Below are 22,582 nucleotides of genomic sequence, written 5' to 3'. Positions count from 1 at the left end.
TTTTCTTTCTTTTTTTTTTTTTTTTTTTGATAAATTAAAATAAAGAATTAGCACTCCGTGCTTAGCATAACAACTTCTAACGCAGACTAAATACAAAACAAGATTTGCCATGATGAGCAAAAAATGTGAAGTTTCTTGAGATCTGCTTCAAAACCCAAGGCCAAATATAATACAAATATAATACAAACGCAAGGAACTTAGTCTGTGGGCTACTAGGCTTGAGTTTCACCTCTCACTCAGGTCCAGGACTTCCTCCCTGAGAAAAAAACTCTTGGGGAGGAGAGTGGGTAAATAAGCTTGACCTTTTTTTGTATTTGCAGGCTGTTAATTCAGTTCACTAAACGATCATAATTTTATTCTTTGAAATTTGTGCAACAGAAACAATACATGTTATTACATATTTTTTATTTACCAATGCTTATCTACATGTACATACCACACTGTAAAATTGCAATTTTTGATTAATTTATATTCCCTCAAGTTTAAATCAGACCTTTTTCCCTATATAGCATGAGTCAGGAGATAAAAGAGGTAGTCTTCGAATCTTGTTCCAATAAAATCTTGTGATATATGGCCCTATAAATTATGATTTAGTGTCTGCTTAATGTGTTTGAAATCAAGTTTCTCTAAATATATTTCCTGACCTTACCACGTCATGAAGTTGAAAAGAATAATATTTGTCATTCATTTTTTTGTTTTGTAATACTGCCGTCCAAATTATCAATTTCTCCTCAACAATTGAATAGGAACTACCATATAATTCATTCTGATTTTCCCTTGTTGCTACAGTCAAACCTCCACCAAGTGGACATTCTTGGAAACATGCTCAAAAGAGAGGGCTCTGCTTATACATGCCAGGGTAAAGAATACAGTGCACCTAGATGTACTTGGAGCCACAACTGCAGCATATATTCTAGAAACTGGTTGCTGAGGGTAACAGTAACCCCCCTTGGATTCTGTCACAAAAATGAGTCTACTTTAAGATATTCAAACTAATTCTCATGGCTTAATACTTTTAGGTAGAATTAAGTATTCTGAGATATTGAGCTTTCTAAAAGTTGCACCAATATGTGTTAAAACTAAAGGAATACGTGTGCTTCTCTGGTGAAATTTGTGACTGGACCACAATTGATGGTGTTGGAGAAAATTAATTTTTCTAGACCAATTTGTAGCAACATGCCACTACATTTGTATGGCCCAACTTAAGAATAAACACTTTGACACTGTGTCCATGATTATACTGAGAGGACCACCCAAAACTTTCAGTGGCATTAAGAGAAAAGCAGGTTCTGGTAAATTCAGTGAAATACGCAGATACAGCTTGAACTGTAATGTCATTTGAAATGAGAGGAGGACACTTAAAAAATCTACATGAATATACACAGAAATACAATAATTTGATTCAAAGTACAAATATTCACTCCACTTTCATCTGCTTGGGTTGCTGGATTTACTCTTGTCAGATTTACTCTTGACAATAATAGGAACTAAAACGATGGCAATAAACAACAATAATTATTATTTACTACATGTACTTTGAACAATATCACAGTGACAATTGCTCCATTACAGTACTGTTATACTGTAAATATAGGAGTGGTAGCCTTTCTTTGTTATACAACTTACCAACTGAAGGTCTTTGTTTACAGATAGAGGTACATGTATTCTCTTCTGATCAGTAGTTGTGTGGAGGGCTTTAGTTTTTGCATCTATTCTATTCATATATGTACATGCATAACAACTAGTCTGGAATTAAAATCCAGACCCTTTGTTTGCAAGAATCATTTGAAACAAAGGCCAAAGATATTACCAGCTTGGGGACATAATTATTATTTTAATGAGAGACTTAATCCCGGCTTAGTTGTGAACCAAACCGTTTAAATTATTGTTTCTTCTGATTAAATCTCATTCCTACTTGAGCTACAGGTATTAAAAGACTTGTAATCAAAAGAGTACCAAGAGAAGATGAGGGCTTGCAACAATAAAACCAACAACAATAGTGTCATCATATATGCTAAATAATGTAAACCCAGGCAGATCACAGGTACATTGATCAGTCCACATAGACAACACTACTGGCTCCAGTTTCATTTGCAAGAAGAGCAAGGAGGAACACCACTTCCTCAAGAAAGGATGCCAGCAAACCAACAGATGACCAATTTTTTGGAAAGCCAATTTATGCTAATCCAAGATTAAAGGTAAATTAATCGAGATTTACAATATTATATTTTAAACCTCATCAACCAAGAGTTGAGAAAAGTCAAAACCAGAGGGCAAAAAATTGTTTGGAATTAAATCATGGTTGAGGAAAAATAAACGGAAAGCAAAAAGAAAACAATCATATTTTTGGGGGCACATTTAAGGTAAAATGGTGAAAATGAAAATGCAAGAGGGAGGGGGAGGGGAAAAAAATTATCATTAATAGTGCCATGTAAGATTACATGTCAGCAATAAGAGCAAATTTAGAAGGAAAGTGTCTCATGAATTTTTTAATTAAAATGACAAATTTTGTATCAAAATAAATGAGCTTTCACACCACCTGTGTGACAAACTGATGCCGCATTTAGAGTACATGCACAAAAAAAATTCCAATGCCAAACAAACCTTTGCAAAGTCAAAATTTGAGGAATATTGAACTTACCTATTATAACAATGAGGATTACAATAAAAATAAAGGCAAAGATCAGCTTGAACTAAAAAAAAAAAAGGAAAGAAAAAAAACAACCATGTCAGAAAAATAACAATTACTTATCGCAATATTTCTTTTAGTACCCAAGTGCACACAAGGTCTGATGCTCTAACTTTTAAATTTTTTGTCAAAATTTTCAACATCTTTTCTAGGACAATTATTTAACATTCAAATTATAACATTTAATAAAGTTCATTCAATGCAGGTCTTTTGTACTAATCTTGGCTACTAGCGATTTGTGTAATGAGTTGTATTACTACATCTGTAACCTTTAAGCCCGAAAGGCTCTCGGTAGACTCTAGAAAAAAATGTTTTCGATACAACTGGCAAAATATATTTATTTAAGACTTTAAAAGATTAGAAATTTTTCAAACCTATTTGATTAACAAGTACAGTATATATTCATTTTCATTTCTCTAGATTATGGTGTAATGAACCTTTGAGATGGACTGGTTAACATTGATCCTCTCCCCACCCAAAGTCATCAAATGCTACACAAATTGGCTGGGTTTCCTTCAGTTTGACAACATGCATTTGTGCACCTTGATGGAGAGAGAGAAAACTTTTTGGGGAAGAATTTCTTAAACCTGGGCTACATCCACCAAACTTGTAAACACAAGCCCAACATGTACACTGCAAACTTTGCAACTCCAACTTCATAAACATCGAGAAGAGCTGCAACAAAAGATTTTGAGCTTGATACTATGCATTTACATGGATATAAAAAATGTACTGCTTGTCTTTCTCTATCTCTTACTCACCCTGAAATTTTGCCACCATAGTTTCCTCTGCAGTCGTCTTGATCCTGATCTGAAGTGTGATGCACTCATCTCAAGGTCCTCTACCATTGTGGAGAAAATCAGAACAATTTTACCAATAACCCCCATTAGATGTACTACAAAGTGTAATTTCAATAATGACACTGTCAATTACACATGCATGTATATTGGTCCACTGTGCAATTAGTACTCTTAAAGCTAGTGTAAGCTCTCCATGTCTCTGGACAAAAAAAGAGAAATTTTAACTTTTACTGTAGTGAGGAAAGTCAATTTGCAAGCTTGGCCAAGGAGTTAAGGTTACCCGGGACCTTCAGAGGTGTCTCGTGTTTAAGCGATGTAGCGCGTCCAGTTTAAACTGTAGATACCTAAACCCCTATTTCAAATTAAAACTTATAGAGCTGACTATCAAACCATACCAAGAATTTTGAAATAAAATAAATTGTCAAATTTTTCACGACCTCTAATTGCGAGCATCTGAATCACCTTTTTAAAGCTACAAGTCAAAGTGAATTTTGTTTTTTGCTAATTTAATTTGCTCCTCAGTTTCCTGACCCAAAGCGCTAGAAAAAGGTGTCTGCGATTTGCCATTTTCAATCGCAGTGAATAGTTATAGAGCATTTTCGAAATAGGATGAAAAAAATGTGGAGAAATCGTACAAAAATCACTCTCAGAGAAAAAATATTTCGCAAGAAAAAATTCGCAGACACGTTTTTGTTGTTTATATGTTAAACTAGCTACTGTCCAAATTTGAAGGCAAACGAACAAATTCCTTTTGAGTTTTAGCTCTTTGAAATGGCTCCTCCAAGTGAAAAATTTATTCGAGAAAACAGCGCTAAAAATTCGGCAATTCATTTTATTTCAAAATTCTTGGTTTAGTTGTTTAGCCAGCTCTATAAGCTTTAATTCGATATGAGGGTTCAGGTATCTACAGTTTAAACTGGACGCGCTACATCGCTTGGACGCGAGACACCTCTGAAGACACCTCTGAAGGTCCCGGGTAACCTTAAACTAACAACTTACTTAGTACTCCATACTGCCTTGAGTTCATAACCATTTCAAAACAACATGTGCAGTGTTTTTTCAATGGTATACACAGAGGTTATTGTTCAGCATCCCTTTCATACCAAAAGCTGGACACTACATTACATCTTCAATCATGACCGTAAATATGTGTAGGTTTGAAAAATGTTCCTTCTAGAATCAATACACACTTCATTGTATTTTCATGCTGTGCAGCTGTACCTGACTTGTCTTGCAAGTCCTCTAACTTTGCGCCCCTGTCGAGCACTTTGGATATGTTGTTCTGCATTACCCCCATGACACCTTTAATTTCAGATTTTACTCTGGCTATACCATCCTTCACGGAGGGCTGTGGCTTGACGTGCCGGAATTCATCTGGTGCTGCAAAACTGAAAGAGACAATTATTACAAGAATCATTTTTACATGTAAGTTAAATAAAAGTTCAGCAAGGAGTGGAAAAAGCATTTCAAAATAATACAAAATTGCTGTTTGTATCACTGAAAGGTTAGTACATGCTTGATACACTATAGTTCAGTTGGTAGAGTACTGCAACGGCACCACAGAGGTCATGGGTTCAAATCCCACTCAACACTGAATAGCCTTAGTCTCTGTTTCTCTTGCTGAAAAGCATGTCCACGAGGCCAATATTAAATTACTTGTGTAAAGTACAGTGTGAAAGTGGCCAACAAAAAACATAGGATGAAAACAAACTTACATGTACTGTACAATACAAAAAAACTACATTAATGACTGAACTATAAACAAGTTTTGAAAACTGATACTTGACCTGGGTTAGCCAAGGTACATGTATAAAACCTGTACATGTACACCTGCTTTGAAAAATCGTGTCATGAGGTACACCTGTACACGACTTGTATGACTGATATCAATGCCAATTTTCATAAAAATTAACAAAACAATATGCATGTGTACATGTACAATGTTGACTCCACAGGTTGTGCATAGCTTTAGGACCACTATACGTTCATAATGCAAGACATGCAGAACAAAACATGTTGCCCTCCTTCCTGTACATGTATCATGCAAGCCAGTTTTGCAAGCCAGTTTTGCTCACTCAATTTTACTCACATGTTGGAGCCATCTTCTTCATCTGAATCATCAAGCAAACTAGCCTGTCAGGAAAATAAAATATTGGTTCATGTGCCTCCGCAACTTAACAACGTATAATTATTTTATTAGCATCAGTGCCATTTCTTGATTGTTAAGAGTCAATTGCAAAACAATCTCCCACCCTATAGCTACAGCCACCAAAAAAAACCCATGACACATGCAGAGATTATTTTTTTTATATCATAATTGTTGCTGGTGTCTAACTAAATTGTCTATGGCACCCATGGTGCAACAATTTTAACAATGAAATGACTTTGGACTGTTTGAGGGTGCTCTGTGCTCATTATTCTTCTCTTTGATGTTGTTATGGAAACCAAGCCAGGTATTGTTGATTTTAATTAAACCCTGTACACCAAAATACATGTACATATTAAACCTAATTTGGAAGATAACAGTACAAAGCTGGGAGCACCTTTCCACTTACAAGAATTCCCACATTTTACAACACAAAAACCACCATGCTTTATGTTCTGAACATTGTTTTTCCATCTTGGACACTGCCTCCACCCACTTCCAGCTCAAAATCAAGGAGGCACTGCTTATTCATTGAGTAAAACCTTCACTCAACAGTCAGCAAATAATTTTCCTGCCTATTTAGTTCAACCTGTTTACCTACTCAGTACACTGCATATATTTTCTGTTCCATTTCATGTATTATTGTCACGCCATAATTAGCTATCACTTCTCATAAGCGACCACCTCCCGTAAGCGACTACTTCGTGAACAGCTTTCTTAAGGGACTGTGACCACTTTTTAGGCCAGAAATTAGAATATTATTCTTTTGTCCTCTGTTTCCGGTAAGCGACCACCTGACATACATGTAATCACGTATGATTGTTAGTAAATCATTACCCAGAAGTGACAAAAGTTAAATTTTTAATTACGCTACCCCAGACTGCTGACAGATAATAACAGTTTACAGACAAATTTCATCAGAAGAATGAATACATTTATGTAGATGTGAAAAAATCAAATAAATTAGTTTCCAGTTGCCTATTTTAGCTGCTAACTAAAGGTAACATTTTTATGTAATAATTAATCCATCCAGTATTAGGCTTATTTTGTTGATGTTTGCCATAAACGACCACCTCCCATAAGGGACCAATTTGTTGTGCCCCAAGGGTGGTTGCTTACCAGAGAGTTGACTGTAGTCATGTGCTCTACATTTACATGTATTGTAATTTATTTACTAGCTACATGTATATTTGTAACACTTTTGTATCCTTCTTGTATTTATATCACACCCACTGGCGGGTTGTTACTTGTACTGAAGATGGATGAAGTTTCATCCAAAACATGTACAAACATTAAAAAACGTTGTGACCTTTTTGAAAAGTAATCAAATAATAGAGATGGAGATGGATTGGTCAAATTATCAGCGTCACATCTGAAGTGAGACTCAATTATACGGAGTACTTACTAAGTTAACTAGTAAGCCGACCCAACTACTGAATTGACCAAGAAATATTGATAAAAGGAATATATAGTAATTAGTGTCTTGATGAGCCTTATTACGTGTCCCTTACCTCTGCACTGTAAAATTGTTGAACATTGTAGTGTATACCTGCCAACTTTTTCTGAGTCAAATGCATGAGATTTTTGTCTCGTCATGACCACGATTTCCGAAGACTTCCGAATGTTGCTGAAAATGTCCGAAGATATTCCGAAGACCTTTGAACATGTTAATATGATTTGAATGGACCATAGACATTTGAAAGCTTTTGCGATTGTTATAAAGAGCAAAGAAATAATACATAAAATGAAATGAATTTTTTTTAGAACAGCTCATCGGGATTTGTGAGTTAGGCGTGAGAAGTTGTCCTCAATGTGTGAGATAGATGTTTTTAGTCCGCAGGCATGAGATTCACATATAATGCATGAGAGTTCGCAGATATAGTGCTAATCATCAACATCAGCTTTCTCAGGTGCTGATAAGCACTCAGCACGTACATGTACATGTACTCATTCATCGATTTTTAGAGCGGTTTTCAATTGAGTGTTGTAAAACCAAAACCAAAGTAATTACTCTGGCCAATCGCAACAGATGTAAACAACACAACAAGCCAATCAGAATTCAAAGCAAATACATGAAACTGGTGCCAAGCGCGAGAATTGTGAAAAGCAGATTGTGAAAACACGATTGGTTTTGGTTTGGATTCCCATTGGTTGAGAAAGTAGCGCGAGTTTTGTTAACCAATCACAGAGCGTAGTAATGCAAAACCAAAGCAAATGCGAAATTACTTTTGACACTCAATTGAAAACTGCTCTATCTACATGATTGTATTTCCGATACAGTTGAGGTTAATTAATAACAGGGATGGCTCAATAAGAGTATCATGTTCGCGTCTCCACGCTGTTAGATTGCTAGTTGTGTCTGCTAGGTTCGTGTTCGAGTTCGCTTTATCTTCGCTCTATCTTTTCGTTCTTTTGCTTCTCAAACTATGGCTTCATTGTCCCGGACCACACGCAACAGTCAGCGCCATCTCAGCACGGATTACGAGTGGGAGACATTGCCTTCCATCGATGAGAGTGTATTGTTCAAGGCCTCTCGAGATCTGCTAGACTCGTCACCGTCACAACATGCCGAAAAACTTCGCAAGGCTTCGAAATCGCCGATCGATCCCGGCGCAGTCTCAAAAGGAAGGCCTGTGGATGATCTTTCTCTTCCTCAAGCGACTCTACAAGTTCCGCTCTCAGGACAGGACACAAAACAAACACTGCCCCCTGACCGGCCGCTTGCCGCCAGTATATCTCTGTCACTCGTAGCTCTTCAGCTGCAAAAAGAATCTCAAGAGCTCGACAGCAAGAAGCTCGAGTTGCAGCTACAGCTTGCCAAGCTGCAAGGCGGCCAACTCGCTTCACCTACTTCTGCCGAGTCCAGTCCGGGGAAATCACTTGGCGACTTAAAGGCCCCTCAAAAGACCCTGCATCTGCAGCCTTAGCCACACATTTACGCCCCAGGTGAGCCTAAGTTGTATAATGATTTGTCCATGCCTGAATTTTGCGTGGGGTACTTGGTCATCATCCATCAAAGCGCCTCAAAACCCCATTACGCCGCTCTTCTCGACCACTTCCACCAACTTATGGTTTTGGCGTCTGCGTACCAGTGGTCAGCGGTCCGCTCCTTTCATTACAAAGTGTTGCGTTCCCTCGAGCTTGGTTTGGTTAAGTGGGGGGACTCCTTTGATCATCTCAAGGTCCAGTTGTTGACCCCATCGTCCTTGCTATCTGAGATCGCTCCACGTAAAGTGGCTAAACCTCCAGGTAATGGCGAATCGATTACTGCCCCACCTAAACCAGCGATTCCGCGTCACCAAATTTGCGACGAATGGTCCTGGTACAACAATTGTTTGTCCACTGACTGCCCTCGGCAACACGTTTGCGTCGTATGCAAACGCTCCGATCACCAAGCCCTCGCATGCCCCAAGCGGAAGTTTCCCGTCCCAGCTCGCCGCACAGACTCACCATCCCAGGCATGACTACCTGATCCTGTACGTCCATCCCCAGCTTCTCCTCGCTTGCCCACCAGCTCTCCTTCAGCCCATCGTCCTCGTCCTTTCCCTTTGAAGTCCTCGCTTACCTCGCGTCTCATTTCTCTCCACTCCCGCCTCCAGCATTCTACTGGTCCCAACGCCTTCACGCTTCGTCTTCCAGTACCCTCGCACCTCAACATCCCCGAATGGCGCCGCCGTCTCGTCCATTATCCTGACAAGTCTCTGTGTGATTTTCTTGAGTTTGGCTGGCCGGTCGGATACTCCAGCTGTTCTCCGCCCGTCCAGTCCACTCAGAATCATGGTTCTGCTAGATCCAATCCAACAGTCATCGACCAATTTCTAAGCTCAGAATGCGAACTTGGCGCCACTTGTGGGCCCTTCGTTACCAATCCTCTCTCCATCGACATCTCGATCTCTCCTCTCCAAATCGCTTACAGCCGCACCGGCAAACCTCGGGTAGTTGTTGACCTCAGTTACCCTCCCGGTCAATCAGTAAACTGTGGTATTCCACGCGACACTTATCTCGGTGAACCGTTCTCTCTTCGCCTACCCGGTCTGGATGCCTTGCTCGATATCATCCGCCAAAAGGGCCAGCACTGTCATCTCTTCAAGAAAGACCTCAGTCGAGCTTACCGCCAGTTGCGAATCGACCCACGGGACTATCATCTTTTGGGCTACCAGCACCGTGATACCCTCTATTTCGACATCGCTCCTCCTTTCGGTCTTCGCTCTTCGGCCATGATGTGCCAGACCACCACTTCTGCCGTCACCTTTATGTATCAGAATCTTGGCTACTCTTGCACTAATTATATCGACGATTTTGGGGGAGCAGAAACTCCCACTAAATCAGCAGCCGCTTTTCAGGCCTTGGGAGACCTTTTACGCTGCCTCGGACTGAGTACATCTCCTGATAAGGATTCCCCTCCGGCTACTTCGATGGTCTTTCTTGGCGTTCTCGTCGACACGACCGATATGACCCTCTCCGTCACTCCTGACCGCCTTTTAGAGCTACAGTCCCGCTGCACATCTCTGCTCTCCGCGACGCACGTTTCACGACACGACTTGCAGTCTTTGCTTGGCGTCATGTCTTTTGTCACCTCGTGTGTTCGTCCAGCCCGCGTTTTCATGTCGTCTCTGCTCTACACCCTCCGAACATACCGGTTGTCTAAATACTGCCCCCTTTCAAGTGTTAATCACTCCGATCTCCGCTGGTGGTGCCACTTCTTACCGTCCTACAATGGTGTTTCGCTTATCAAGACTTCACCTTGGCTTGACAACCGTTTATTCCTCTCCACTGACGCATGCAGCACCGGTGCCGGCGGCTATTTCAAAGGGCAGTATTTTCACACCCCCTTTCCCGCCCCCATTCTCAGTCAGTTTGGACACGACATCAATATTTTGGAACTGTTGACAATAATGGTGGCGCTTTAGCTTTGGGGCGGACTTCTTGGCGGTCAACGCCTTATTTTGCAGTGCGATAATGCAAATAGCGTGCTCGCCATCAATTCCGGCCGTTCTCGCGTTCCCGGGATGCACCTGTGTTTATAGGAAATCTGGTTCCTCACCGCTCGTCATGACATCGACATCTTTGCCCGACACATCGCTGGGGTGGACAACACCATCGCTGATCATCTCAGTTGCTGGCACTTATCTCCAGTCCATCACCTTCGCTTTGACGACTTGACCACTGACACCCCCACCACACACATTCTCTGTCCACCTGAATTGTTTCAGTTCGAGATTGACTGCTAATCTGACCTTTTCTCTCCCTCTCCAGGCTCTTCTGCTCAAGCCACCAACACACCATCTACATCCTTGTATTCTCAGCTTCAGCACCGCGTTTCGCAGATACAACATCAGGCTTATGCCCCAGGAACACTGCGCAACTTACACTCTCAGTGGAATTCTTTCCACCGTTTTTGCCAAGATTTCTCGTTGGTTCCTCTTCCAGCGTCACCTTCGACCATCTCCTCCTACGCGGTTTTCCTCACTCAGCGGACCTCTTCATATCAGTACATTCTGGGTCACCTCAACGCTGTCCGATTGTTACACCTCTACCATGGTCTGTCAACTGACTCGTTCACTCGTTTCGAAGTTTCCCTCACCAAGAAAGGTCTCAAGCGCGTTTTGGGTACCGCTTCTCGTCAAAAACATCCCCTTACGCCCTTCGATTTTACTCGACATCTACCATGTTTTGGACATGCACTGCCCATCTCACGCCATGATATGGGCTTTGTTCCTGGTGGCTTTCTTTTCCTTTCTGCGCAAGTCTAACCTAGTCTCGTCCACAGCTTCCACCTTTGACCGCCATCCCGGCCTCACTAGGAGCGACATCAAATTCACGACCTCTGGGTGTTTCCTCCGCATTAAATGGTCCAAGACACGCCAACATAAGGAAGGCATCCATATTGTCCCTCTGCCCAGCATTCCACATTCACCTCTTTGTCCAGTCACCGCCATCCATCACTACTTCAGCTTGGTGCCTGCTAGTCCTGACGATCCGTTCTTCTGCTTTCCTACCAGCCTTACTCCTGTCACTGCGTCCTTCTTCACTACGACTCTCAAGAAACTACTTGGCAAACTCGGCCTTGCACCTACGAACTATTCCCCTCATAGTTTTCGCCGGGGCGGTGCCACTTTTGCGTTCCAGGCAGGAGTCCTGGAACATTTGCTCCAACTCCACGGCGACTGGCGCTCTGATGCTTACAAGCAATACCTAACACTACCGCTGTGCGCGCGCTCTTCGGTAGCTGACATTATGGCCGCAGGCCTCTTCAGTCACAATTGTTGATTCCACGCATTCCTACGGTTATACAGTTTCTTTCCTTATACAAATATTTTTTTTTTCAATATTTTTCATCTACACGTTTGGGCCAACTCCTTTTCTACTTCCTTTGGGGCGCAACATTGTAATTTTCATCAATAAACAGAATTCTTTGGCCCAAACGTGTCTGCGTGTTTATCACTAGTTAGTAATTTTGAGTTTTGATTCATCAAAGAGGTTCATTAATAACAGGGATGGCTCAATAAGAGTATCATGTTCGCATCTCCACGCTGTTAGATCGCTAGTTGTGTCTGCTAGGTTCGTGTTCGAGTTCGCTTTCCCTCCCGCCCTCCCGGGGCGCAACATTGTAATTTTCATCAATGCGTGTTTATCACTAGTTAGTAATTTCGAGTTTTGATTCATCAAATGCAAATTTCTATCGATTTTTTTATGAATTGTGTAGTTCCAGAAAATATCCATACCCCCACCACGGAGGGAATTTCACATAGGACCCCCCCACCCCCCAGGATTTTCCATTTTTGAGGCATTTTTTTAACCCCCCCACCCCTTCGGAAATTCCTCAAATACAGGGTACACCCCCACCCCCCTCTGGAAAAGTTTTATTTCAAAAGAAGGCCTCAAAAATCAGTTTAATGTAAACATTTTAGAAATATCAAGAACTGCCTACACGAGGAGAAAATATGCGTTATCGAAGAGCGCGCGCGCTGTTCAATTTCACCGGTAGAGTTTGCCAAAAAGCTCTTGATACTGAAATAATTGTTGTGTTTTATATTTACCTGTGGTCATTGACATCAAACTTTACCATTAGCTTCGCTGAAGATTTTAAATCTAAATTGTTGGAATAAGTCCGGCAATGCAAAAATGGGTTTTTATTTAATTTGCATATGTCATGTTTACGTTCCTATGCAAATTTGTAGGAGATCAAAACTGAAAAGGATTATCGCTTTAGTTCTGCTTAATCAAATATATTTCTCATGGTAATCATTCAGTCTAGTTATTTTAGTCCATAGTTTTCTTATTGAATCCGAATAGCTTGAACAAAATAAGCATTAGCAGAGCAGGGAGACAGATTGACCTTTCGGATCGTAACTTGAAACCGCAGACGAAATGGAGCCGCAAAACGAAATTAGCATGTTCACGTTCTTATGCAAATTTTGTATGAGATCAATAACGCATTAAAAGAATGTTGAATTGGCTCTATTTTGCTGAATTTTGACATAGAAATTAAGTTAATGGTTTTGGACTTTGAATTGAAATACTTTGGACAAAATAAGTTTTAACACAGGTCAGTTTTGACAAACTGATCAATTGATCCCGGGAATTGACCTTTGCCTGTAACTTTAGACAAAAATAACAAACAAATATTTCAATGTTTTATGTAAAATTGGGGCTTTCACTTTATAGCCATACAAAAGTTTCCCTTAAAAACATTGGTACAAATTTAATTGTAGCCAGTGAACAATATTTTTCTACGCAAGAAAGTTTCACAAACAACAGTTTTATAACAACTGAGTCATGCAACGCAGACAAAAATTTCTTGTCTCACTTGGACTACTTCGCTTACAAAGGCTTATCGGAGAAAGGAAACATGTTTTTAATGTAACAAGGGTTTCTTTGAAACTGTTAAGCAAAGTTGCGTCTTCAAGAAAGATCTACGAAGTTGCTAAGTTGGTAAGTTACAATTTTCAACAATTATGTCTGACACGAATGTGAAGTTGACCCTCTGGAAACTTATCCCACCATTCACCCCTCCTCCCCTCTGGAATTTCCTGGGCCATTGACCCCCCCCCCCCCCCCCCACCCCTCTGGAATTTCCAATTCCCTCCGTGGTGGGGGTATGGATATTTTCTGGAACCACACATTACCGATTATCGATTTTATTGATTGAACACGTCTGGAGGTATGTTATTGCAAACCATCAAATTAGATAAATTAAAGGAGAAATAAACCTTCAAAGGATCATAAATGACTACATGTAAGCTTACATCAGCTATAAATTACTTTCTCGACTTACACTAATATTTATATCTGAACCATACTTACCCTTTCAGACGCCCTTGCTGAAGACCTATCTTCTCCATTAACTCGACTAAACTTAGGAGGCATGATATTTGGTTATAAAACCTAAATCAAGCGCATAGATGTGCAATTCCCCAGCATATCACGTCATTGTCATCTTCCCGTGATCGATCTAGGTTTACACGTGGCACTCTGTTAAATCCACAACTCCGTAACGAAAGAAAACAGCGCCGGTACTCAGAAGTATTTCTATGAAATAGCAAACGTTTCTGCCTGCTTTCTTCCTCTCGCAAAACGGTGATTCACAATAATAACTTCCTGAAATATCAGGTGAAAAAGTCACGAATTTTCTTTGTCCTTGCACAACAGAGAAGAACTGAGTAACCGCGCCATGACAAAACGTTTTTGCTAGGGAGGGGCTGGTAGGCTGTTTTAGTTTTCCTTGCATTCTTTTTTAATATTGAAAAATATGTTATATTTTTGTCAAACCAGTTCGAAGACGATAATTTTTAAGTGCTCGTCGAGCATATTAACTTTTTTTTGCTGAACTTTTGTGATATCTCATTGCAAAATTATCTGAATCCCCCTAGTCCCCCTTGAGAGTGTTTACTTGGTACCCTGCATCGTGGGCTCGTTTTCAGCTAAAATAGTGAAAAGAGCCTGAGATCTGGAGGAGCCGGCTTTATTATTCTTCTTCTGATTTGTTGGCTAATATTTGAAAATGGTTGTGGTTAACGATGCTTTAAAGAATGAGGATAACACGGCTCTTCGACGAAAGAAAGCGAAAGGTTTGAATAATCAGCACTTGACGGAATGTGAATCAATACCAAGGGACAGTGGCGAGACCACCGCGAGAGAACAAGAGAAAAGCTGCTATTTGATCGATTACCTTTACAGTTTAGACATTACTTTGTCCAGGAAATTAAGCTTCTGTGCAGATAAAGACTTTGGGCCGTGGAGAACGCTTATGATAATTCTAGAGATCAGTGGACACGGGGTACCATGGATAGCGGGAACAATTATTTCTATTCTTGTGTTCTCGGGTTTCAAACAAGAATTTGCGTGCAATTTATTCCTGGCCCTTATGCTTGATCTAGCCGTAGTTGGCGGTTTAAAAGTCGCTGTACGGCGAAAACGACCTGTATACAACGAGGAAGACATGTTTGCTACTGTGTCAGTGGACAACTACTCATTCCCCTCCGGACATTCAACCAGAGCTGCAATGGTTGCAGCCTTATTTGTTGTTTTCCTTACCAGTGAGTTTTGGAGGCTTCTGATTGGCTGTTGGGCCCTTTCTGTTTCAACATCACGTGTCATACTAGGAAGACATCACGTGAGTGATGTGTTTTGTGGTGTTTTGATTGGTTTGTTACAATGCTGGTTTGTTTGTACCAACTGGGTACCAAACACGACTTGTCAGAAATTATTAACTTTTGTGCCTTTGTATGGTGTAGAAACAAATCAAGTGTGATTGCAGTAGTATTAGAATCTAAACTACAGAACTACAAGTACATGTATTACCAATTTATAATTCACTGATTCGTTCGAATTAAGACAAGGTTCTTGTATATTTGTTGTTATACAACAGAGCGTAATATGTCGATCGAAATCGATCATCGAAAACGTAGTCGATAAGTCAATAGTACTCGATACTTGTCAATAATTGTCAATCGACAAGTTTAATTTGTCGATAAAAGTTTGGTTTTTTTTTTGTTTTGTTTTGTTTTGTTTTTTTCAGATTTCATAACCAGTCCCTTTAATAAAATAAATTTATTAACATAGACCACTTTAAATACAATAGTACTTGCGGACTTACAATACACAATACTGCAATATAACGCCACCAACTTAATAACTAATAGAAAACTTATAGACGTACAGCTTTACTATACAACAATACCTACAATACAACTCTTCTAACTTAGATATTAATCGAAAAATGGAAAAAAAAAAAACTTATTGACTACAATTTTAACATTCATGATGTAATATAATATATATTATCCGGTAGTCAGCAAATTATGTCTAACTAACTCTAGCTATTATAAATAAAGTTCCATTTATCATAGAATTCTTTGAGCGTGTTATTCTTATTTGTCGATAAAAGTTAATAATCACAAGATTTTAAACTGACTTTTGATTGTTTTTGAAAGAAATTGGGCCAATTTTCAATTGGCTGCGAAATTAACCAAGCCAATAATCTGATAGCTTGAACGGCAATTTATAGAAGTCAGTTAACAGCTCAAAAGTAAATCTGTAGGGCAATAAAGTTTAATAAAAACAGAGCAACCAATAGAGAGAATAGAATAGGCTGTTTACCTTGAGAATTGGTTAACATTATTTCGTTCAGCCATGCTACAGTAAACTGTTCGATCGTGCCCAATTTCGTTCCCTGTTATATAACCTGAACTGATGTTTCCTAAGCCACATTTTTCTAAAAACAACGAACTTTCGAGAGTTTTTTTGAGATTTGAGGTGAATAGCGTTATTTTGCTGCTCCTCCTTTGGGCTCATATTAGTTTGAAGCCATGTACTGAATCCGGGTTGAATGAAGTCTTGCTATGGCTGATCAGCTCTGGCTTCGTTAGTCTATGTTCGCCTGCAGTCTTATCTCCCGCCATATATCTTTTTCATATTCAGATGTAGATGTCGGTTAAAATCGATCAAATTGAATTTTAACAAGTTTCAAGTTTATTACATGTAAGTTTTCCAAAAAGTTACTTACAATGAACACCGCCTGCAAATAGCGAGCTAATCTAGGCAGGCGGTGTTAAGAACATACATACACGAATTACTAATTGAAGGCGTTAAAAGAGTCAATTTTGAATACATTATTATAAGATAAGATAAGATAAGAACTTTATTTTACGTGGCACTCCACTTAGCTAAAAGCTACTTTACAGGAAGCCCACAAACAAACAGATAAAATTACAAAACAAAAAGAAGACAAAAGAGTAAAAAGTAATGAAAAGTGAAGAAAAATATTATGATTTATGATTGAATTTTAATTATAATTTAACATTGAAAATCGGTCGAAATCGATAATCAATAGAAAACTTGCGATCATTTTTTATCAATTTCCGATATTTGTAGATTGATTAGTATCAAATTCAATCGAAAACGATCAACGTTTATCGACTTTTGAAATTATTGACGTGTTACACCCTGTATACAACTAAGAACTCTGCAGAAACATTCATGTGGGCAATATCGTTAAATAAAGTCGCATTCATGTATTTATATTGTTAAATACATGATGATTTCATTCTGCTGTTACTGACGGTCTGTTTTTAGCATCTCTTGTGTCCTAGTTATATTTTAGTGACCAAGTTGACTCATTTGTTGCTTGTTAGAACACAGGCAGCCCAAGCTCGCAATACTAGAGAACGTGCAATAATTAAATATTAGTCACACAATGACCTTTTGAGTCCAAGTGGTATTGGGTTACAGGCTGCTGTTGAGAATTTAAATGCATTTAAAGACTTTATTTGGGGAATAAAGTATAATTTGTCAATTCCAAACTTTTAAATTAATAATGCTTAAGTTTCACTTTCATTCAATAAAACAAATAATGGACTCACCTTTGGTATATTTTTGTGTTTGGGGATTATTAATTTTACCATTTTGGGCATTCTTTGAAATTACTGGTATTTCCTTTATAAAAACGGTGAACTGTATGAATGGATTAACAGTGATTTCAAAGAATCTTCAAAACAGTGAAATAATGCACATACACATAATACACCAGAGGTGAGTCAGTTTTATCCATTTTATTGAACGAAAGTTCAAATTTAGCATTATTTAAAGTTTGGCATTGATAATATTTTATTCCCCATACAAAGTCTAGTAATGCGTTTAAATTCTCAATGGCCACCTGTAACCCAATACTGCTTGCACTCCAAGGTCATTATCCCACTAGTAATTAATTATTACATTTTCTCTAGTGATGCAAGCTTCGGCTGCCTGTGGTTAGAAATTGCAATTTTTACCAGGTTTCAGGGCTACATGTATGTTGCTTCTTGTTTTTACCCCTTGAAAGGCCTCACATTTCAGAAATTCGTCTAAGTTTATAACATAAATAGCCCTTTTCCAACTTGGTGATATATTGAATGACACACTTCTTTTTTTTTTATAAGAACCTTCTTTATGAGAACATTGAGGCTGAGATTAACTAAGATTTAAGAACATACTAGGAACATTACCCAAGCTGAGAGTCGGTTAAGAACATTTTTATTAAAGTGCTACTACGATCAAAATTTTGCATCCCTTTTTTTCTTCAGCTTTGGAAAGTAGAAGTGATAAATACTATCCATCCTATTCAATAATTTGTTGCTCAAGTGCTTTTGCGAATAGTGATTAGGTTCTGTTTACTAATCCCAAATAGAAAACATATCCAGAATATTAAATAACCATGTCTACCTCCAATACAGTTGCTGAGTAAATGCCGGAGTGAATGCGTTTCTTCTTCGGCTTTTACATGTAAGTGCTTAAATCCCAGGCTTGAATGAGCTGTTCGCGTGTCTTCGAAGCGTATTCTTTGCAGTCATATGACTCCAAATCCACCGCCAAGGAAATTATAATCCAAGATATTCGTTAAAATTGTCCTTTAGATCGCTTTTCACCAAGCTGGATGGTGAATCTTACAAATAATCTTGTCTATTCACTTACTTTAGGACTCACGATTACTGAGGTTTACTGAATTCTTGCAAGGAACGCACGATGTTCGATGCGCGTATGACGTCACACAAAGATCTCATACAAGCAACCGCATTTTAGAATCACCACGGGCGTCACTTTGCCGTCGGAGTAATGGCGGACGGGTTTTCGACGGTTTTCAGCCACTTATTTCCAGGATCAGTAAGCTTGTTTAAAGCTAATTAATAGCTATGTTTGCAGTTACGAACTCATTAAATGGATTGGAACTCGAAAAGGGCGAAAATAAAAGTAAAAATTTTCGTCGTAGTGGCACTTTAAGACCAAAATTAATGTTTTTAAAATGAACAGTATATAATAAAATACAGATAAAATATATTGTCCAATTAACCCAAATAATAGGTGTCATGGTCACGTCCGCATAGCTTTTTTGAAATGCTATAACAGATACCTACATGTAGGAACAACTTTTCAGGCTCAAATTTCCAAAAATAATAAGAACATTCAGCCTCAGCCCCAAAGTTGGACGTTCTTACAATAAAAATAAAAAATAATAATAATAATAATAATAATAATAATAATAATAATAATAATAATAAGAGTGTAATGCTATCCACATGAAGTTTCAGAGTTACTCTTGAGCTTTCACTTTGGCACAGTTTCTCAAATGAAATACAGAAGGCCATATTTCAAACATTGGGGTAATCTGAAGAAGAGGGAAAACCAAAAGTTTGTGAACTTTTGACATTTAGGCATTTTTTTTAATTTTCTATAGACTACTCCCATGTAAAATTTGGCATGATGTTATGGTATATAACAGTCCATTCCAGAAACATGACATCATTTTCCCCTGAATTTGGTCTTATTTTTTTATAAAAACCAGACATCAACCTAAAATTCAGGATAGCCTTTTCATGCTTCCAGCATAATGCATTGATTGGCTGTAAGGCTCTTTCTTAACTTTGGCAGGGTACCATATGTGAAATATTTGAAGTAATTTCTGTTGTCCCATAAAAAACACAACATATAATAACAATGTAACATGGTCTAACGTCTTTACTCAATACGTTTTCTCCCATGCCATTGTTAAATCACCCCAAGGCTAAATTAATCCTTACAAATTTGACCTGTCCAATTGCACCTATTATAAACAGATCATCTTAATCCAAAACTACAATGTCATCTTAAACCTTGATCATTATCTAAAAAAATCTTATTTCTTCTTAATTTGCATAAAAAATAAAAATACTGCTGAGCTTATGACTCAAATCTGCAGACATTACAATTATTTGAAAACAATGTTACACTGTGCTTGAGCTTCTGTCAGGATGAGGCATCCCATTTCAAATGTGGTACAGATTAAAACGTTACGTCAACCTTAAATGCAAAACTGTCCACAGTGTAATCCAATTTTACAGCAACGTTTCTCTCTTGGGTATGGTGAAGATTGGTCAAGCATCAACAAGAGATATCTAATTTACAAGGAGTAGGGAGAGCGTAAATTATGGAAAAAAAATTAGGGAATAAGGGAGTGATGGGGAAGGATTGGAGGGGTGATATGGGGTGAAAAGGAAAGACCCTGGGTTCCTTGCCAAGGAACTTGGGAAACCAATGGCTGGGGGTTATATGGGGGAGCAAGAAAAGACCCTCTGGATTGGGTTCCTTGAGGAGTTTGGGAAACCAATAACCCTTGATCCACAGGGGGAACAGAAATCTCCTCTAGAATGCACTCCACTTCGGTTCCTTCCAAAATACGTTCATTTGCTTGAATAGTAAAGTCAACAAAGTTCAATATTGTTTTGGTGATGTTCTCCACGTCCTGTTCACATTTAATAGTTGCTATTTCTATTTCACTTTGGTTTGTTTGAAAGAAACATACTTTTTTCTTGCATAAACCGACAAAAATAAACTGGCATCCATCTGATAAAATACCCAAATAAAACAATCGTGGATCCTCGGCTGACAAAACAAGCAGTTGTACAATTAACTGCGCCATCGACTTCCCTTCCAATGTCCCTCGCCGTTTTGCTTCGACGGCTCCAATCGGGTGGCCTTCACAGTTAATAATGATGTAGTCAAACCTGTTAGTAGGAAGCTTGGCATCCTTACACTTTATGGTTTGTTCAGTTAAGAGTGTAAACCCCTTATGGGCACAAAGCGGTAGTAAATGTGCATCCAGAACCATCCTGGTATCACATTCGGTTCTAAGGTCCCTATGGACTGGGTCGAAGAGTATGTAAGAAACCTTTTTAACGATCCCATTAATTACAGCTTCATATTCGCGGGCACACGGGAGTAATTGTACAAATTCGATGTCGCCACGGAAAATGTAACGTTCCAACATTTTGACCGTCCATGCTGATCCCGAGCTCTGAACATCAGACTTGATCTTTGAAGCCTTTTCATAGTCTTGAAAGGATCTCTTGAGACGTTCAAATGTATCGCTACGAAGTAACTGGCCGGGAAATAAGCTTTCGATGGATTCTCTGGCATCGGCTACAGCTTGGTTTCTTTCCTGTACTTTCTCTTTGTGCTGTTCATTCAGACGATTCACCAACTTTTCAACAAGTGAACCGGGAGAATACGCAGGTTGGACATCAAGGACATTGCTTTCATGTTTCCTGCTACGATTTAGTGGTTCTAAAAAGGTTTCCCATGACCACTTATGGTCGTCATATTGTTGGTCCGTAACCGTCATTCCTCCGAACAAGTCAGTGAGTTCATCACTTTGTTGAAGTGAACAAGCTCTTGATGCCATGTGCCGTTCAGTTGTAGCTCGACAAACCCGGAAGTTGCGTTAAGAAGATGTTCAAAAGAAAAACAGAAGCTACAGGAGTATTCAAGAGATCTGTTTGTACAAATATCTGTTTGTCGGTGGAATTCCTGCCGATTGTCTCATGAAAAAGCTGAAAAAAGTCGCTGAGAAAAGTCGCTGTGTAAGGCTTTTGAACCAGGAAAGTGAAACACGAAAGCGCGTGGAGTTCAATTCAAGGTGTCTTGTTCAACCTCGTTCCCAGGATTCTCTCTTCTTTCTCCCCCGAGGATTCTATTGGTCTATTGATTCTATTGGTGTTTAGTAATAGTGTTCTATCACGAATGCCGTTCTCTGATTGGCTACGCTACCCGCCATCTATTCTGTGATAGATAGTGAGTAGCGGTTTTCAACAAAATTCAGCCCGCTTCTTCGCGTTTTCGAAGTGTCTGTGAGGAGGATTTGGATAATTTACTTGTTAAGTTTTGAACGACTAGTAGATTTAGCTCGCTTTTACAAACCAAGATGGCAGCAGCTCCATCGAAGCATACCGGTCTCGAGAATCCCATGGAAAAATAGGGGGACTGTGAACAGTCTATTAAAATTGCTAACGCAGTCCCTTTTAGGAAAAAAAAAAACCCACTCGTTGTTTCTGTATGATTCTGATTAGGAATCAACACGACATAAGGATTTTTGGTTGGGGTGTGAGGCTCGTTTCTCCAAACGTTGACTCCATTTCAGATCAAAAGATGTAATTTTCCGGTACCCTTTTTTAGACGGCCTGGCCCATAAAAATTCGTATCCATTTTCAGATCCATATCCATTTTTAAACCAAAATGGCTCAAAAACAGTACCTTTTGGGGCCGCACATACCTATAGCTCATCTAGAGGACCACCCTCTCCACTTCGGCTCTTGTGTTTGTGTTTTATCCTGGGCTTCACGCTGATATCGATTTTTACGTTTGATGAGTAGTCTTCAATTTCCGCGGTTAACGTTTGCGCACGAGATACACTGTAGGAGTTATTTTTTGCGGAACGAAATTGGGCAATGACAGCTGTATTTTCATTCAGTGAGACATCTACACTTGGAAAAAGGAAATCCGAGTCTTCCCAACAGAAATCCCTTGTTCCGAGTATCCTGTGTCACTGACTGAAAACTGAATACATGTATCATTTATTTACCAGGCTAAAAACATAACATCACATTTTTTCACAAATATGGGTAATGTTTAAGGAATAGGGTGAGGTTAAAGAAATAA

The 22,582-nt window shown here is 39.1% G+C and overlaps 3 protein-coding genes across 4 annotated transcripts; 1 reads left to right on the top strand and 2 right to left on the bottom strand.

Moving 5' to 3' along the window:
• Window positions 1-328: 328 nt before the first annotated feature.
• Window positions 329-14,277, bottom strand: LOC146483889 (vesicle-associated membrane protein 4-like). The gene is made up of 6 exons (XM_085105207.1): window positions 13,943-14,277; window positions 5,579-5,622; window positions 4,711-4,877; window positions 3,451-3,530; window positions 2,642-2,693; window positions 329-1,487 (listed from the first exon to the last, which is right to left on the bottom strand). The coding sequence occupies exons 1-6, from the start codon at window positions 14,003-14,005 to the stop codon at window positions 1,429-1,431; spliced, it is 465 nt and encodes a 154-aa protein (XP_084961333.1). The 5' UTR covers window positions 14,006-14,277; the 3' UTR covers window positions 329-1,428.
• Window positions 14,278-14,582: 305 nt separating this feature from the next.
• On the top strand, window positions 14,583-15,611 carry LOC146483888 (polyisoprenoid diphosphate/phosphate phosphohydrolase PLPP6-like). Its single transcript, XM_085105058.1, has one exon. It carries the CDS (start codon window positions 14,640-14,642, stop codon window positions 15,387-15,389), a length of 750 nt encoding a protein of 249 aa, XP_084961184.1. The 5' UTR covers window positions 14,583-14,639; the 3' UTR covers window positions 15,390-15,611.
• A 2,062-nt stretch (window positions 15,612-17,673) lies between these two features.
• LOC146483887 (uncharacterized) lies at window positions 17,674-22,331 on the bottom strand. Of its 2 annotated transcripts, none has more exons than XM_085105192.1 (2): window positions 19,632-22,331; window positions 17,674-17,919 (listed from the first exon to the last, which is right to left on the bottom strand). In XM_085105192.1, exon 1 carries the CDS (start codon window positions 21,327-21,329, stop codon window positions 20,088-20,090), a length of 1,242 nt encoding a protein of 413 aa, XP_084961318.1. In that variant the 5' UTR covers window positions 21,330-22,331; the 3' UTR covers window positions 17,674-17,919; window positions 19,632-20,087. The 2 variants fall into 2 exon arrangements, with proteins under 2 accessions (XP_084961318.1, XP_084961317.1); XM_085105191.1 differs by lacking the exon at window positions 17,674-17,919 and adding an exon at window positions 18,952-19,102 and having other exon boundaries at window positions 19,963-22,331.
• Between the last annotated feature and the right edge of the window lie 251 nt (window positions 22,332-22,582).

Source organism: Pavona decussata, unplaced genomic scaffold (assembly GCF_977016875.1).
Source record: "Pavona decussata unplaced genomic scaffold, jaPavDecu1.1 SCAFFOLD_37, whole genome shotgun sequence".
NCBI lineage: Eukaryota > Metazoa > Cnidaria > Anthozoa > Scleractinia > Agariciidae > Pavona > Pavona decussata.
Note: the sequence above shows the minus strand (reverse complement) of the source record. Positions and strands in the feature narration are given on the sequence as shown.